Source organism: Eurosta solidaginis, chromosome 4, assembly GCF_040869045.1.
Source record: "Eurosta solidaginis isolate ZX-2024a chromosome 4, ASM4086904v1, whole genome shotgun sequence".
Lineage (NCBI taxonomy): Eukaryota > Metazoa > Arthropoda > Insecta > Diptera > Tephritidae > Eurosta > Eurosta solidaginis.
In genome coordinates, this window is record NC_090322.1 from 164083368 (window position 1) to 164102180 (window position 18813).

General features: G+C 34.7%; 1 protein-coding gene across 5 annotated transcripts in view; it reads right to left on the reverse strand.

Moving 5' to 3' along the window:
• Positions 1-18813, reverse strand: part of prage — a 286738-nt gene that overhangs the window by 103256 nt on the left and 164669 nt on the right. For all 5 annotated transcript variants that reach the window (XM_067783648.1, XM_067783647.1, XM_067783645.1 and 2 more), the window contains one exon: positions 5970-6365. In XM_067783648.1, the coding sequence (XP_067639749.1) occupies positions 5970-6365 (396 nt within the window). The remainder of the gene's footprint in view (positions 1-5969; positions 6366-18813) is intronic.

An 18813-nucleotide genomic window follows, 5' to 3' on the forward strand; every position in this document is an offset into this window, starting at 1 on the left:
ATGAATGTTAGAGTTTGGATTTCAATACTCAGCTCCCGAGAAGCTAGCTAGATGAAGAATTGAAATTCAGAAACATATCCTAGTAAGCATCGCCATTTGTAAACTTTGTAATATTTCTCCAATATCAATAACAAAAGCAATTTGTGCATACCTCGCTAATTAAATAGAAATGACAGTTTATTACAGCACTTCAATACCACAAAGTGTGTTTTCGCACCAAAATTATTTTTGTGTACATATTAATAAAAAATGTCCTAAATAGGACATATGTATTTCATATAAGTATTGCATTCAAATAAAGACAAAAAAATAAATTATATGCGACAAACTTATAAAAATCTATATTACTGAAAAAAAGATTATCTAGCCCAGTTCTTACTTTACGTTCAAATATTATGGCTATTCTAAATCAATTATCACGCCAATTCGTCACGCCACTTTTGAAATATTTGCTTACGACTTAGAAATTTACTCACGTAGTCAGATACAAATACATATACATTTTGCTTTATATTTTGCTTTATATTGCGTTGCAATTTTAAAAATAAGTTGGAGTATTTACTAGTAAAGCAATAAAATACGTTACACCGTTTCAGAAAAAAATGTGTTTATTTAATGTAAAAAATAAGCAATTCAATGTAATAGTATTAGCGGGAAATAAACCCCAATTTTTAGCATTTTAGCTTTCAAATCAACAATAAGAGAATAAAATTCTGGATAGTGAGTCCCGGCAATTATCATAACCGAGATTTCACAGAAACTTTAAAAAGTATAGAAATATTTAAAATTTTACTATAGGAATTGTCAGTCACTGCAAATCGGAATATGAGCCTAAAGTTGCAAACCTTGAAATTATAACAAAACTTTTAAACAAAGTTATCTTAATTGACTAACGAATCATTCGTGATATAAATATGAGGCAAGAACATTTTTTTTTTTGAAACGGTCCAATATACACTCAGAAATAAGTCGTTTTTTTAAATATTTCTGTGATAAGAATTTCACGCGGACTTATGGCAGACAGACAGCTAAAAAGCAAAAAAATCTGAATGCTAACACACACACACATGTATATATATAAGTAGGTAAAACAATTCACGTTTGTTTACATTTGAAAGCAGAATTTAAGCTTTTTCTGTTTTGTTTAACTTTGCGACAATACTTAAACTATTTCTGATATTTCTTTTATTTTTTCGATATATTCGTTTGTATTAATAATTTTTTAGTTGTTATGCTTTAAGTTGTTTATAAAACTTCTAAAGGGAGAATAAATATTTGACAATTTATTAAGCAATTGTTTTAATTTTTTTATAGAGTTGTCAACTATAATTAATGGACTAATTATTTTAGCTCTTACACGAAAAAACTTTGAAATTTCTAACTTAAGCAATCAGATCACAATTATAAAGGATAACCTTTCACCTGTACAACCGTTTTCTCTCCCCTTCCTCTCGATCAATTTTTGTTGTTGTTGTAGCGATGAAGCCACTCACCTACGGTTTTGGGGAGTGTTATCGCTGTTGATGGGTTTTTGCCGGATATACGTAGATTAGGGCGGGTCAAACTGTATGGGGAAAAAACTTCAGGCGCGCATCCAGTTTCCGAATCTATGGGTCATATTGACTAATATTGTCCATGGGACCATAGGTCTGAAATGATTTACGAGCCTACCTAATTTTGTTAGACAATATTTTTTTTTAGAAATTGTTATTATTATTTTTGTTAGAAAATATTTTGGGCTATTTAAAAATTGAATTTGCAATATGGAAAAGTAAAATATTCGTCGATTTTTGCAACAAATTCGTCGATTTTCCCCAAAAAGAAGCGATAAAATGCGAAAAATAGTCGGAAATTGCCCTATAGCGACGAATATTTTACTTTTCCATATTGCAAATTCAATTTTTAAATACCCCAAAATATTTTCTAACAAAAATAATAATAAAAATTTCTAAAAAAATATTTTCTAACAAAATTAAGGAGGCTCGAAATTCATTTCAGACCTATGGTCCCATTGGCAATATTACTCAGTATGACCCATAGATTCAGAAACTGAATGTGCCTTTTCAACAATAAATTTGACCCACCCTAATGTAGATTCTATTCATTTCGGTAACAAGCACCTTTAAGGTACAAGCCACACCATATCGGGAACTATTTAATATGACCACATTGAATTTTGTTGCGTTGCTTAGCCTGACAGAGTTCAATGTACGCCGCACGTGTATCTTGCTACACAAAATTTGTGAAATGTAAGTCCAAGCTAACTTATTCAGTAATGTCGAGAAGGAAGAACTGCACATCTGAGCAGCGCGCTCTCGTAAAAAAAACATTATTGCTAATGGAAAACTTATGTGCAGTGAAAAATATCATTGCTTGCTCAACAACAATGATAAGTAATGCCATCAAGAGAAGAGAAGTTAAGTCCGTCGTCAGATACTCAAAGCAGTATTCATTTGCGGTTGGTACTGCGATCAAATATGCCCTACAATCCCAAAAAAAGTACCGTTGTTGACTAAAACGCATGTACAAGAGTCTTCGATTTGTCAAAGAACATTTAAATTGGCCGAGTGGCGAACATTTTATGGTCGAATGAGTCGAAGAGCGTCCTCCTGGAACTAGGAGGTGGGGAGGGAGGGATGACTTTGAAGGTTTAATGTAGTCATATAAATCGTTCCCTAGATGGTGGGGCTAGTACCTTTATAGTGCTTTGTTAGCGGAACGTACCGGATTATATATATCCGGCAAAGGACCATCAACATCGATAACGCTCCCCAAAGCTTTCGGGGAGTGTCTCCATCGTTAATACAACAACAACAACAGTGTCCTGTATGATGGAAAGGGATCACACCAATATGTAAGCCGGCCACCTAATACCCAATATCGTCCGAAGTATGTATACAACAAAAAACATAAAGCATGGAAGTTCCAGTATTATTGTCTGTGCATGCTTTTCTTGCTTAAGCGTGGGATCCATCCATTGGGTTAGGGAAATTATGACTGGCGCTTCATATGCTGATATACTCAAGGACATCAGCTGTCATGTCACAGAGGCAAACTGCAACTTGTTTAGATATTCCAGCAAGACAAATTTAGCACACAGAAAAGTGGTTTGAGGAAAGCCATATCAACGTCCTGGAATGGCCGCCACATTAATCAGACATAAATACCATTGTAAATTTTCTGGTTGAAGTCAAGTAATCAGCCAACATGGAATACGCAACTATGGGAACCTGTAAAAAATGCACTCAATGCCACGTCGCTGTGCTGCAATTCTAAAGAACAATCATGCAACTAAACAACAATTTGAATATAAGCCAACAAAATTGTGAGGCGTAGCATAACCTGATTAAGGTTCAGTTGGTCTTACTTATGACTATCAATAGAAATTTGACGCGTCCAACGCTTTTATTTACTTGTCTGATCAACACCCCAGATTGACGAGGAGTGTGATGACTAGTACCTAGGATATACCTAATTATTTTCTAGCTCTTAGTATTATCATTACTTAATGTAAGTATTGTTTTCAATAAAACCGTTTAACTTAAAAAATTTTTTTTAATTCTTTTTTTCAAGTTTTTAGTCTTTATTTGATTCCCTATTATTTCTCATTCTATTTAGTTCATTTAGTGACTCATTGTTACAAGGACCCTTTCCTGACAATTTGTTACAATCTAGGTCACAATATCCTTCCAACGAATCTGCTCTACTCGGCGCCACGTATGCTTGCCACTCCTCGAACTCCAAAATATTTTGATGACACTTTTACAGGACTATTCCATACAGTTCCAAATATTAGCCAAATCGGACCACAAATACGAGTATTTTTAATACCTCTCGATCCTTGCCACACCTAGCGGGATTTTTTTTTTCATGAAATGATTTCTATTTCTGTACGTAATACGTGTTCCAAATATGAGCCTAATTGGACCACAAATACGATTTTTTTAATATCTTGTTCCTTGCGCCACCTGGCGGCGATTTTGTCATATTTCGCTTTCTATTCATGCATGTAATATGTGTTCCAAATATGAGCCAAATCGGACTACAAATACGATTTTTTTAATATATCGATACCTGCGCCACCTAGCGGCGATTTTTTCATAGGTCGCTTTCTATGAACTATATGCCAAGTTTGAAGCTTGTAGCTTATCGGGAAATTACTTAAATTTTAATCACAAAATTCGCGCCTGCCGGCCGTCCACCCTGTCAGTCAAGCTAAATAAAACCGTTTAAAAATTAAACTATCGTTATATAAAATTTATATCAAAATTGTACCTACACTCAGAAAAAAAACTTCTCCCGATTGAAGAAAAATGGGAATGAAATGGTACTTTTTCCTTATTTTGAGGAATTTTTCCTCATTTTGAAGAAATGTTGGCCATGCGAATGAGGAAGAATTTCTTAAGTGCCACTTCATTTCCATTTCTCTTCAATCGGGAGAAGTTTTTTTCTGAGTGTACAATTTGTCGATCTTACTTAAATAAGATAAAGGCTAAAATTGTTTTAGATATTTGGGCAACTAGAGGTACTTGTATCCTTTCATTTTCAAGTATGTCCACTACTAAGATTGTGACCGCAGCTGTATATTTCAATTCTGAAGGCCAATACTAACGCGTTGTCTCATTTCCTCTCTAGCAATATGTGTATGTAAATATTTGGACACCCGTCAAGCAAAATATTAACGAAATTAAAAACGCAATACACAAACCCGTTTGTATTGTGAATATTTAGGTTAGATTTATACAGATTTGAAGATAAGTGCGAACACGGTATTGAATAGTGCACAAAGGAATAATGTGAGACGTAAATACAGTTACTAAGGCTGTTTTTATTGTGAAGGTCAGTTAGGGAAATTGAGAGCGAATTAAGAACGTAGTTATATAATATAAATAAATAAATAAAAATAAATGTAAGGCGCGATAACCTCCGAAGATATCTAAGGTCGAGCTTCTCTTCCAATTTGCGTCGTGCTCCTCTTGATTTTCCCTACAAATTGGCCGGACTGGACCTACATGTTTTATGCCGACTTCGAACGACATCTGCAAGGAAGATGAGTTTTCACTGAGAGCTTTTCATGGCAGAAATACACTCGGAGCGCTTGCCAAACACTGCCGAGGGGCAACCCCGCTTAGAAAAAATTTCTTCTAATTGAAAAACCTTATTACTAAAATTATTGATGTTGTTTGCCCGGGGTGCGAACCCAGGACATACGGTGTGGTAGGCGGAGCACGCTACCATCACACCACGGTGACCGCCACCATCATATAATATAGATGTTGATAAAGTATGAAACTTAAATCGGATTCAGTATCGAAACTTATCGAAAATATTTATCTATTCTTTCTTTAGTTTTAGGTTAGGTTAGGTTGAACTGGCCGGTCCATGAGGACCTCATATAGACGGAATGAGTCCGTGTTGTCATCAGAAGTTTGGTTTAACGACCAAACCGAAAAACCCTATCAAAAACCAGGACATATGTTATAAAATAACTCCATCCTCTTGGCTAATACTAGAAGCTTCCTAGGGCTTAAGCCACTTGCTGCTTCTTGATCTGACAGCTGTATCACTACTAATAGCTGGAGTCTTAGCCTCGCAAGCGTAGGGCACGAGCATAGAACGTGCTCAATCGTTTCCTCCTCCAACCCGCACTTCCTACATCTGCTATCACTGACCAAGCCTAATTTAAAGGCATGTGACGCCAGAAGGCAGTGTCCAGTCAGAAAAACATTGCTGGATGTTGGATGAAGTATGTAGGGACATTTCCCCTGTTGGCTATCTGCAAATTGGTTTGCAGGATGTAACAAAATAGAGATTCGCCTCTCTCGTTCATATCTTCTCCTCCCCACTCATTGTGGTGCGCATTTGCATCCGCGCCTATGACCAACCGCCCTTTGCGCCCTTCGTCCTGTACTACTGTACGGTGGATATTATTATTTAGTTTTAATATGTATATATTTAATGCTACTCACCTTCGGCGCATGAAGACATATATCGACGATCATAACAGTAAACCATTTCACGTCCCAACCAATCATCAACCAAATATTCGTCGTTTGAACGTTTATCTGTTGTTGTTGTTGCTATATTTATGTTGTTGCTGCTACTATCTTGTCGTTTATTATTCGAACGTGTTTTTCGTTGTTTTTGTTGATGCTGCGTTTGTTGTTGGTGTTGCTGATGCCGATGTTGATGTTGATGACGTACATTTATTGACACACCCGAATCAGATGAATCTGTTTTTGCGTTTTGTAGTGTATTATTTGTAGTTTTTTGTTGTTGTTGTTGTTGTTCCGGTTGCTGCTGATAATATTTGGTATTACGCATTTGATGACCAGCTCTGCTACTATTACGTTGCACAGTGTCAGCTGGAAGTGTAAGGAAAAGAAACGAGAAATTTTTAATTTAATAAAACTGATTTCAAAAGTTGAAATTGCTTGAGCTTAGATCTATGTATGCATATAACCAATATGCCAAGTATCATTGGTTAATATCGAGTAATCTGTTACAAAGGAGGTAGGGCCATTGATTCCTGAAACAATTAAGAAGTTATTCTAAGGCAATTTCCATATGATCCTTTAAGTAATCCCAAATTTTCTTATATTCACAACAAGTGCGAAATAATCGCGAAATCATCAGCAGCTAATCCCGAAAGGTACCAAAAATAGTCCCACGAAACTTGTACCTTAGATGCTTTAATCATATTGGACGAAATTAAAAGAAGGCGAGAGTTGATCGGTCCGAACCGGCAAGTTCAACCTAATCTAATCTCGTCACTAAATATACCCGATATTGTCTGGATAACAACCACGGAATTATACCGAAGCAAATGCGAAACAATCGCGGAACGATCCAAAAGGGGTCCCGAAGTGTACCAGAAAAAAAAAAAATAAAAAGATCCAACGATCCGGCGAAAGTCCCAAAATTATCTAGAGGCAGTGAAGAAAATTGCTCTGAACTTAATCTAAACCTATTTCTAGTTCATAAAAAGCCTTAATTCTAATATTTATTCAAAATCTAAATTTAGTTTTAAATCTTATTCCAATTCAATACTTAAACTAATACTGATTTTAAATCTAATTCTTGATATACATTTTATTGTAATTCTAACTCAAGATCTGGATCTAAACCCAAATCTTATTCTAATTCCAAATGCAAATGTAATTTAAGTTCTAATTATAACCTTAGATGGAAATATATCTCTACTTCTAATTGTAGTTCTAATATCATTTCTAATTTGTATTTAAATTCTAAATCATATTCTGTATCAAATTTTAAGTTTAATTTTGATTGAGATTTTTAATCCAATTTGTATTCTAAATCTATTTTAGTTCTAATCGTAGATTTTTCATCGTAAATCTGAATTAGATTATTTCTTTTTCTATATCCTAGTCTAATTCTAGTCCTATACATAAATCTCAATTTAAATCCAGAGTGTGAAACTAAAAATCGTTGTGATTCTATACGAGAATTTAATTTAATATAGTTCTATGTCAAGTTCTAAATCTAACATTAATTCAATAACACTTTTAGCTCTGTTTCGTAGCTAAATTTGAGTCTAACTCTTATTATAGTTGTATTTCAAATAACATTTGATGTTCGAAATCATAATGTTAATCTAATTCCAGTCCAATTTATAAATCTCAATCTAAATCCACAGAGTGTGTAACTAAAAATCATTGTGATTCTTAATGATAATTGAATTGAACTTTAATTCCAAAATTTAATTCAACTTTTAAGTTTAGTTCTAAATCTAACTCAAGTCCAATCCTACTTTTAAATCTATTTCATATCTAAATCTTAATTTAAGTCTCAGTACAAATCTTAATTTTATTAACTTGGTGTCGCTTGAGCCACGCCTTCTAAATATTCGTATGATACTTTCATATTTGTGACAGGATTCCCCACGGATTCAAAAAGGCTAACTTGCGAACAAAGACGGAAGCGATGGGAAGAAAGCTATGGGGATGTATTAACAAATTCATCTCGCCTTTCCGAAAATAATTTCAAGGAAATAGATTTTATCAGCTGTACGTCAGATCTGGGTATTTACAAACATAGTCGGTTGTATCCAGGAGCTGTTCCCATTCCAATTGAACCGTGTCCTTCAAGGTGGGCACAATTAAGCAAAATACCATATATGCTTCCGATTTGGAAATTCAAGTAGAAAGCCCTTTCGAAAGGATAAAATATGAAACATGGAAGTAAGGCTCGAGGAGGTGTATAAACTTTAAACTATTAACAAAATGTTAATGCGGGAAAAGCATAAATCATAAAAAACAAAACCCTTTAATATAATGTCAGATGAACAAATGTGTTTGGTTTTATAGAAATAATAACGGCCGGCTTTTAAGGTTCTCATATTATTTTCGTTGTAGTCACATAAGATAAAATATTTTGCATTTAAAACAAACAAACACCTAAGTCGTAGTTTAACTGCCGAATTGGCCGCTTAAACCCAGCTTAAACTTCAGTTAAAGTTGGCTGAAGAACTAAATAATAAGTTTAGGCGTGCGGCCGTCGTAGTATGGTGTTAGCGTGCTCCGCTAATCATATCGAAAATCCTGGGTTCAATTCCTTAGCAAAGCAAAATCAAAAATTTAAAAACCAGTTTTATTCAAGTTTTTCTAAGCGAGGTCGCTGCTTGGCAGTTTTTGGGAAACACTACGAGTGTATTTCTGCCATGAAAAGCTTCTCAGTCCCGCCAATGCGTACGAAAAATTAAATGGAGCACGACGCAAATTGGAAGAGAAGCTCGGTCTAAAATATTTTTCGAGGTTTAAGCGCCTTGCATTTTTATTTTATTTTTTTTATTTTATTTTTTATTTTTATATTTTAAAATTAAGCTTAGTTTAACTTACAAACTAAGTTGAATTTGTACTGCAAAATCAAGCCTCCAGCTGCGTAGAAAAAAATGTATTATTTATTTCAATAATTATTATTTGTAGTTTAAACTAATTCCCTCGCTTAACAAAACAAAAAAAAAAATAGATTGATAATAGTTTTATGCTCAGTTCAAATTAACGTCCAGATTAACAGATATCAAAATCATCTGTATTGTTCGACGTTCAAATTAAATTTTGTGCGTGTTATTTTTTCTGCCTTAATTAAAACAATTGTCACGTTGCCGACCTCTGCCGTTTGCGTGCGTGTGTTATTTTTACTCAATGGAATATTTTCCGACATGCGTGCATTTACTTCCTACTTTTTTTAAATTAAGGATCGCAATATGCCAAAAACAATTTATATGTATTGATGTTTAGGTAAATAAATAAATAAACGAAAGGCGCGATAACCTCGGAAGAGATTCAAAACCGAGCTTCTCTCCCAATTTGCGTCGTGCTCCTTTTAATTCTTCCTAAAAATTGTCTTGACGGAAATTTATGCCGACTCCGAACGGAATCTGCAATGCAGGTGAGTTTTAACTGAAAGCTTTTCATAGAAGATATACACTTGGAGTGCTTGCCAAACACTGCAGAGGGGCGACCCCGCTTAGACAAATTTACTTCTAATTGAAAAACTTGTTTCTAAAATTTAGTTTTTGCTTTGCCCTGGGCGTCAACTCAGGATCTTCGGCGTGGTAGGCGGAGCACGCTACCACCACACCACGGTAGGTAGGTAGAATCATGTAAATACATTTTTTTTGTTTTTTTAATGCCTTTATCGTGATTTATTGATATCCGTCTCACTAGGTGTTTTTTACCTTAAAAACTTACTTTTTAAATATAAACGAGCTCTAGGCCAAATATTTGTATATTCTTAATAAAACACAATACGTGAATTTTTGATATACAATTATATTATTTAATTTGTCGATATTTCGACTTCAGTCTTAAAAACTTACGAAATTGACACTTTGCTATACGACGTATTTTTATGTAAATTTCATTCATTTATTACCAAGTTTCACTATCTATTTTGCTGTAATACATATGTACATGTATGCATTTAACAAAAACAAATTGACATTAATTTTTATAAACAAAATTTATATGCGCAATTGATAACGTTCCTCAATCAAGCGAAAATTCACAACGCAGTACATACAATTTTTTTCTGGTTCAACACAAACGGTTATACATAATCACACGAATACTTAATAACTAATTAATTACGACATTGATGCAATAAACAGGCTTATAATATGATAGGGCAGTATAAAGTGCATTGGCCATTGGCGAGTATGAATCTATTTATACATTGTATATTGAGAGGCACACTTTCTTTATAAAATTGTGTAATCAATATACATACATAAATGACTTTTGATAAAGGTTAAACAAAACGTGTGTACACTTGATACAAGTAAACTTTTATTTACTTAGTTACTTACTTACTTACTTACTTAATTGGCGCTTAACCGTCTAAACGGTTATGGCCGTCCAACAAGGCACGCCAGTCGCTCCTTCGCTCCGCCAACCGGCGCCAATTGGTCACACCAAAGGAGTTTAAATCGTTTTCCACCTGGTCCTACCAACGGGGTGGCGGCCGCCCTCTACCTCTGCTTCCATAGGCGAGCTCCGATAGAAACACTTTCTTGGCCAGAGCATCATCTTTCATTCGCATAACATGGCCTAGCCAGCGCAGCCGCTGCGTTTTAATTCGCTGTACTATGTTGATGTCTGCGTATAGCTCGTACAGCTCATCATTAAATCTTCTTCGGTACTCGCCGTCGCCAACGCGTAGAGGTCCATAAATCTTTGGAAGAACTTTTCTCTCGAACACTCCCAAAGCCGCTTCATCTGCTGTTGTTATGGTCCATGCTTCTGCCCCATATAGCAGGACGGGTACGATAAGTGACTTGTAGAGTATGATTTTCGTTCGCCGAGAGAGGACTTTACTTTTCAATTGCCTACCAAGTCCAAAGTAGCATTTATTGGCAAGATTGATTATTCGCTGGATTTCAGTGCTGATGTTGTTGCTAGTGTTGATGCTGGTTCCCAAATAAACGAAGTCTTTTACTATTTCGAAATTATGGCTGCCAACTGTAGCGTGGTTGCCAAGGCGCGTATGCGCTGACTCTTTGCTCGATGACAGCAGGTACTTCGTTTTGTCCTCATTGACCATAAAACCCATCTTTACCGCTTCTTTTTCCAGTCTGGAATAAGCAGAACTTTTATCAAGTAAAAATAATAATATCACCAATTCATATCGAGATACGCAAATAAAACCCAATCCATATAAAAGCTCTGCCCAGTCTTATAGCGCCGTCCCTTTTTCGAGCGTACACCTTATGCAAGTCGTTAACTAGTGATACAAACTTCTGGTTAAGAAGAAGGTGTGAAATACGAACAACAATTAGTTTGATATAACCTAGGTTTCCCTAGCCCAGAACTATGGAAAAGGTAATGCAGCTGGAGACAATTTCCACCGCTTAAGATATCACCATATCCAATTCGCCAGTTGAAAGCATGTAAAAGGGATTGATACCAAACAAGTAATGGTTCCGAGCGCATTCCTACATGATTTGTTTATACAAACTTTAAAAAAGTTTCCTTTATATTTCACCAAGCCAGTCCATTTGCTAAATCTGAATCTGAGAGCCAATTGTACAGTTTTTCAAAATTCACTTAAAATAATGGGGTTGGCTTAGCTAAACTGCCTCAATTTCAGATTTAAGTCGTCGAAGCCAGTAAATTAGTTTGGTAAGTGAAAGTACCGGTTTTTTACAGAATGTTGCCTGAAGCCTTAAAGCATCAGTTGTGGATCTTTTTTGAAGTTCAAACGGCAGTTGTTTGATTACATACCGATGGATCGTTAAGAACGTTTTTATCGATAACAAAATCACAGAGTTTTGATAAGCTCTACATATAATACACCCATTTCTCAACATTTTAATGTTAATTTAGCTAAATAGATATCAGAATATAGAAAAAATCTATTTATACAAAAAATTTTATACATAAAAAGTAGGCGTGGTCATTCACTGATTCGCTCATTTTTAGTATCAACCTTACTCGTTGGCATGTCAAATTTTATAATCAACCTTACTCGTTGGCATGTCAAATTTTATAAAAATACCATCATTCAATCATTCAAATAAAAGTTACTGCAAAAACATAAATGAGGATGATCCTTCGAATGGATAGGCGGCGGCCCATGGTTCCTTCGGTTGAAGCTGCTATTGTTTTTTTTTTTTTTTGTGGAGTCTACGAAATTTGGTGGTACGAAAAAATCGGTTAGGCTATCGCGAAGAAATCTGAAGACGCTACAGAAAGAAATTGTATAATACCTTTTTAAAATACTCAACGAAGCAAACTCGTAATCTAGTCCAAAGGACTTCTGAATCATTTTTTCTGCTTTTTAATTCTAGATGAAAAACTTATTTTTATTAATTCAGAATGCATACAATACTTGTATGTGTACAATATTGTACATATCAGAAAAATACGTCAAGCTACATTAGTTTTTAAGCTACTTGAAAATTTTTTATATATGCCAAGATTGAATTGCTACAAGTGAGTATGTGAAGTTTCAAGATTGTAGCTCAATGAGAAGTTACTTAAAAATCGATCTCAAAATTCCAAATTTTTAGCTAATTATGTCGATGCGTGTGCCACCTTAAATCCTTAATTTTTTCCACATTTTGTTGCATTGTATCGGTGCCTTAACCTATATGTGAAGTTTCACTACCATAATTATTTATGATTAAAATATTTTCTGCACAAAAACACAACTAAAATGAACTTTCTTGAGAAAAAATTAAACCATCAGAGACCGAAATAATTTTCCCATGTTATTTGCATTGTTTTTATTGTTAAAAATGTTAATGTAAAAATAAAATTTAAAACATAAACAAAATTATGCCAAACTCACTAATTTTGGAGGAATTGTGGTCTCGCATTCTCATGGTAGAAACTGTTTGTGTATTTTGAAGTTGCTATAAAGTTTCGTCAGTTTTTCTAACTTGGATTCCAAGACAAAATAAAGTAGTGGCATATAGGCATTATTGAAATTTTGGTAATTTTTTTGCGATTCGAAAAACAAATAATTATTATTTGAGGTGTCTGCTTTTTAATGCCTTCGATGTTGGAAGTTTTTTAATAAATTTTTTTTTTTTTCGTTTTACCATGCACTCACGTGATGTTTTCCATGCCATTGCATTCATTCAAGCTTTACCAAAATACAAACACACATAAGTCAAAAAACGTAAAAAGAAAAATTAACAAAAAAACAAAAAAAAAATACGAGCAAAACAAAACAAATTTCGCTTGAGAGGTAAATTGTTGCATTTATTTTTAGAAAATATTTTTAAAACTACCCACTTTTTGGCAATTAATATTTCAACGTATTCCAATTTTCACTTTTCCCTTTTTATTTTCCGTTTCAATTTCAGCGAAAAATATCAACGTCAGCAAAACAACGTCAGCATAGCTAAAGAAACATAAACAACCGAAAAATAAGATCAACATAGCCAAAGCAAATGACAAAGTAAGCAACAAACCTTCATTAAGAATGAGTAGCATTTATATTAAACCACAAAATAGCAACGAAACATAAGCAAAACAAATGCATACAATAATTTTGTATGCAACAAAATATAAATAATATAATTATTTTTTTTTGTGTAATAAAAATTTAAACTTTTCATTTTGTTGTGTATACTCCTACACATGCATGAAGAGAGCAAACTGCCTTAGACTTGCTGTCTTCTATTACAAAACATAAACGCATATATGTAATACTCCTATATTGCTAATAGAAAATGCTCGCAATGTGTTTTGAATTCGAAATCAAAACAAGGCAACCTATCAAATTTTTGTGATTATAGCTGCATAAGTGTGACAAGAAAAAATTTAAATTTAGGTACATTCGATTATTGAAGCAATATATCGGCACTCTGATGTTTGGTAATGTACCTAGCCTTTTGTAGCAATATAGGAGTATTACATATATGCATAAACGATGGTGGCCAAAAATACTTCCAGTAGGGATATCAACGTGAAATTTTGGTCACGGCTTTACAAATATGTGAGAATTATTTTTTCATAAAATTTGTGCGGGTGATACCATCATACCGACCTACAACCACCTACTTTCACCGAATGCATACAAAGGGTAATGTGGGGGGATAAGTGGTAAGATGTGCCTAACGCAAATACAATGTTTAATAGGATTAAATAAAGAAGGGAAAAACCCCTACAGGTGAGTCAATTCTTTTATTTTGAGAACTTATCTCTATTTTTATATATATGAAATTTATTTTTATAAATACCACTCGCACATACCCATAAATATGCATTTCTTTCATGTCTATTTGTCTCGTAAACTGTTGGGAAAAAAACTATGCCAAATGTCAAAACTAATCAAGCAATAATGCGTTAAATGAATGAATGTCGCACAAACACATATATACAAACATTTATAGATATTGCGTGTGATGTGGATGAAATGTGGACAATGTGATTGTATGAGTTACATTGAGGATAGGCAGCTGACATAAATGCTAAACGATTAGGCTAATTTGTTTTGGGGGAAAGTAAAGTGATGTTCGTGTAATATATAAAAACGAACGTGTAATATTGAAAAGAAAAGAGTGGAAAATATTTTGGATAAAAAATTGAGTTGTGGATAGAACAAAGTGAATAAACATATATTTCACTGTGTGACAGTCACTCTACACCATTTCCAGTTGTGAATGCGAAAGCATCATATGAAAATAAGAAGTCACTTGTAAATTCGAAAGCGTCACTTCGATAGGCGAATATTCACTTGTAATTAAGAAACTGTCAAATGAAATTTAGAAAGCGTCAGTTGTAATTGAGAATAGTAAGTTGTTAATAAGAGTAGTCTTTTGTAACTGCAAAGGCATCATATGGATATGAGATTAGTCACTTGTAAATAAGAAAGCGTCAACTGAAAAACTCGAAAGCATCAATTGTAATTGAGAATGGTCAGTTGTAAATGAGAATATTCAATTGTTAGTGCGAAAGCGTCAAGTGAAAAGAATATAAGTCAACTGTAAATGCGAAATCGTTTACGCAATTTCATTTGAAGTTCTCTCATTTACAAATGACTCTTCTCATATCGAAATGACGCTTTTGCATTTACAATTGACTACTCCCATTTCCAAATGAATCTTTCGCATTTACGTTTGATGCTTTCTAATTTACAATTGACTAATTTAATTAACAATTTATAAATCTTATTTCCAACTGACGCTTTCTCATTTGCATGTGACTGTGCTCATTTCCATATGACGGTTTCTCATTAACGATTGACTCTTCTTATTTTCAAGTAACGCCTTCTTATTTACAACTGAAAATGGTGTTGTGCTGACGCACACACCTAACATTGTGGTGTCCTGCAAAATAGCATTTGCCCCTATATGTAGACCTTTTAAAAAGGTAAGAGCAAACATTTGAAAACCCCTTCTAAAAAAAAGAGTTCAAATCCCTCTGCAATTTTGTTATAAAAATATGTTCTAAAAGAAAATAAACTTACAGCGCAGTAGAATATGTGACATCGAAGAATTGTTTAGTACAAAAATGATACGAAATAATACTCAAAGCTTATAAGCAATCATCTAGAAATCAACAGGCTCATAATATTATGTTAATCAATGGCCCAGTATTCTTATCTTGGTACAGAACCGTTACTTTCCTCTATGAAACATCAATGTGGAGTGCAAGGTTTCGATCACTACTCGAAGCCCAATCACTTTAGGTTGAAACAATACCAAACTACTCAGAAAGAAAGCTTCGTTTTCAAAATAGTGGCTTGTCGATTTTTTTGCACAGATTCATATTAGGCTAAATACACATTTTTGTTGTTTGGCTTACTTCTAAATAAATAAATAAATAAATGTAAGGCGCAACAACCTCCGAAGAGATTTTAGGCCGAGCTTCTATTCCAATTTGCATCGTGCTCCTTTTAATTTTTCATACAAATTGGCCGGCCAGGACCTACTTGTTTTATGCCGACTCCGAACGGCATCTGTAATGCAGACAAGTTTTCACTAAGAACTTTTCATGGAAGATATACACTCGGAGTGTTTGCCAAACACTGCCGAGGGTCGACCCCGCTTAGACAAATTTTCTTCTAATTGAAAAAACTTGTTTCTAAAATTTTGATGTTGCTTTTCCCGGGGGGTTATTACCCCAGAATCTTTGATGTGGTAGGCGGAGCACGCTACCATCACGCCACGGCGACCGCATGAGAAATACAACCAATTATAAATTTGCATTGAATTTGGTGCTTTTGTTTTGTACAACACTGTATAGTATTTATTACATATAACTGATCCTTCAGACGACTACTGCATAGTACTCAGTAAGATGTTTAAAGCAAGGATTTTTTTTTTTATCTTTGAAATGTGATGCCACGACTGGCAATCTTTGAAATAGTCGATTTTTCCCCTATGACGATTAACGTTCCCGGATAAACTTTCACTTCAAAACATAATTAGATTATAGTTTAGATACATTCATGAAAGGTATAATGAGTCAACACAGTTCCAAAAAGAAATGTACCATAACAGTAAGCATCACATATATTATTGTTTATAAATTTAAGGCTACGAGTATTCGGCGAGCTTCATCTCGCCAATGTGGTAATTTCCGTAAAACAAAGTAATAAAAAAATAAAAAGAAAACATTTACAACAAAGTACAAGTCACCTTACAGTAGGCGCACGTCAATGAAACTAAAGACTTAATTTATCCAAATCTTTAAATAATAAATTATAACTGGCAGGTAGTTAAGGCAAAACCACAAGTAATCACCCGTGCCGCATTTCATAGATTTTTGGCGGCAAATTGTTTTAATTGCGGACACATCTTATATGTAATTGATTTCAATATAATTATGGACAACAAAAACAACAGTTATTTAATCATGTTTCAAACACGTTGAAGTTAATTAATTTTCCAAAGAAGTATTAACATAAAATTAAAGCGATGAGTTAGATGTCACAAAACATTTATCACTAAATAAGCAATTTTTTTTTAAGCAGGTAAAATGCATAAATTGACTGTGGAATTTTTACTTTAAACTTTTTTTTAATTCATTTAGCTTTATCTAAAGCTGTTTTTTTTTTGCCTATTTGAAGCATTTCTTGGATCTTCGCAATGCAGTTGACTTTAAAAGAATGTTTACCGTGGATGCCTTTTAATGTGAATGTTTGTAGCTGATTGCTAATGAGTGCGTACATATGTATGTATGAGTATGTACCATGCAGAAAAAAGTTATCAATCGCTAAAAATGGCTAACTAATAATTGACTTTTTTACGGGATTTCGGAAAGAAACTGATCTTGATTTGACTACAAACAGTTATCTATTGTTATTCAGAATCTTATTTGTCAAAACGAAGTTGAAAACATTGTGGATAAAACAGGTGTGATATCTTATCTGCCAACTGCCTGACAGGATGTTCAATATGGCTGCGCATAGGGCCGGCTATCTTCAGCGGATGATAGAAAGAGATACAGAATGAGACCAAGATAGCCAATTAAAAATCAGGTGATCGGTTATATTTGTAATTTCGACGTCTGTGCAGAAGTTATCACACCTGTCTATCCACAATGGTTGAAAATTTAAAAAAATGTCTTCGTTTCATGCCGCATTCGTATAACTTTTTGTGCTTTAAAATTTTCTTAAGAGCTGCAATATATAGATAAATGTCTGAGCTGCTTCCTTCAGATCTGGGGTCAAATTGTAACATCGGTGATCGTGTGACACATCACGCAAAAGCATGGTTTTCGTATTATAACCGACGTGATCGAAAACTTCTCTGTTCTCCTAAATGGAGACAGCAATGCACAGCACAGTGATGATGAACCCGATTCCGCAATAGATGATGATGGTATTAACATCCCGCCACTCGATTGTGACGAAATAAGAATAGCAATAACCAGTTTAAAAAACAACAAGGCCGCGATCGCTGATGGATTGCCTGCGGAGCTCTTCAAATACGGCAGAAAAATGTTGTCTAGGCGGATGCATCAACTTTTTTGCAAATTATAGCGAGAAGAGTGCATGCACGACGGTTAGAATCAAAGTGCTATTCGCACAGTCCACAAGATGGTGTATTCTGCAAACTGCGACAAATATCACGGTATCAGTATTCTTAATATCGCATATGAGGTGATGCCAAGCATATTGTACAAAATATTTAAGCCCACCGTTAGTCGGCTGATTAGCCCTTATCGGTGCGGCTTCAGACCTGGTAATGCGCCAAATCTTAGAAAAAAAACCGCGAAAAAAGAATACAAAGAACATACAACACCTCTTCGTCGATTTTAAAGCCGCCTTCGACAGCAAGAAAAGGAGCTGCCTATAGGCCGCTATGTCTGAATTTGGTTTCCTGCAAAACAAATATGGCTGTGCAAAATGGCGCTGAGCAACACCATCAGCTCAGTCAGAATTGGGAAGCACCTCTCCAAGCCGTTCGAAACCAAACGAGGTGTCTACTGTTGTTGTTGTTGCAGCAGTGTAATTTGTGGGAGGGACACAACAAATTAAATGGGGTTACACTGAAATGACAGTCCTTGGTCGGGAAAAATCCCGAGTCGCTCCGGTACATAGAACCGACTGCCTTGGGAAGCGAGGTTTCTACTCGTTGGCGACGGCACGTACCGAAGAAGATTTAAAGATGAGCTGTACGAGCTTTATGCAGACATCAACATAGTCCAGCCAGTTAAAACGCAGCCATGTTATGCGAATGAAAGATGACGCTCGGGTTAAGAAAGTACTTTTAGCGGAACTTGACTATGGAAAAGAAGAGGAAGAGGGTGGCTCTCTGCCCGCTGGATGGAACAGGTGGAAAACGTTTTAAATTCACTTGGTGTGACCAATTGGCGCCAGTTAGCAGTGCGA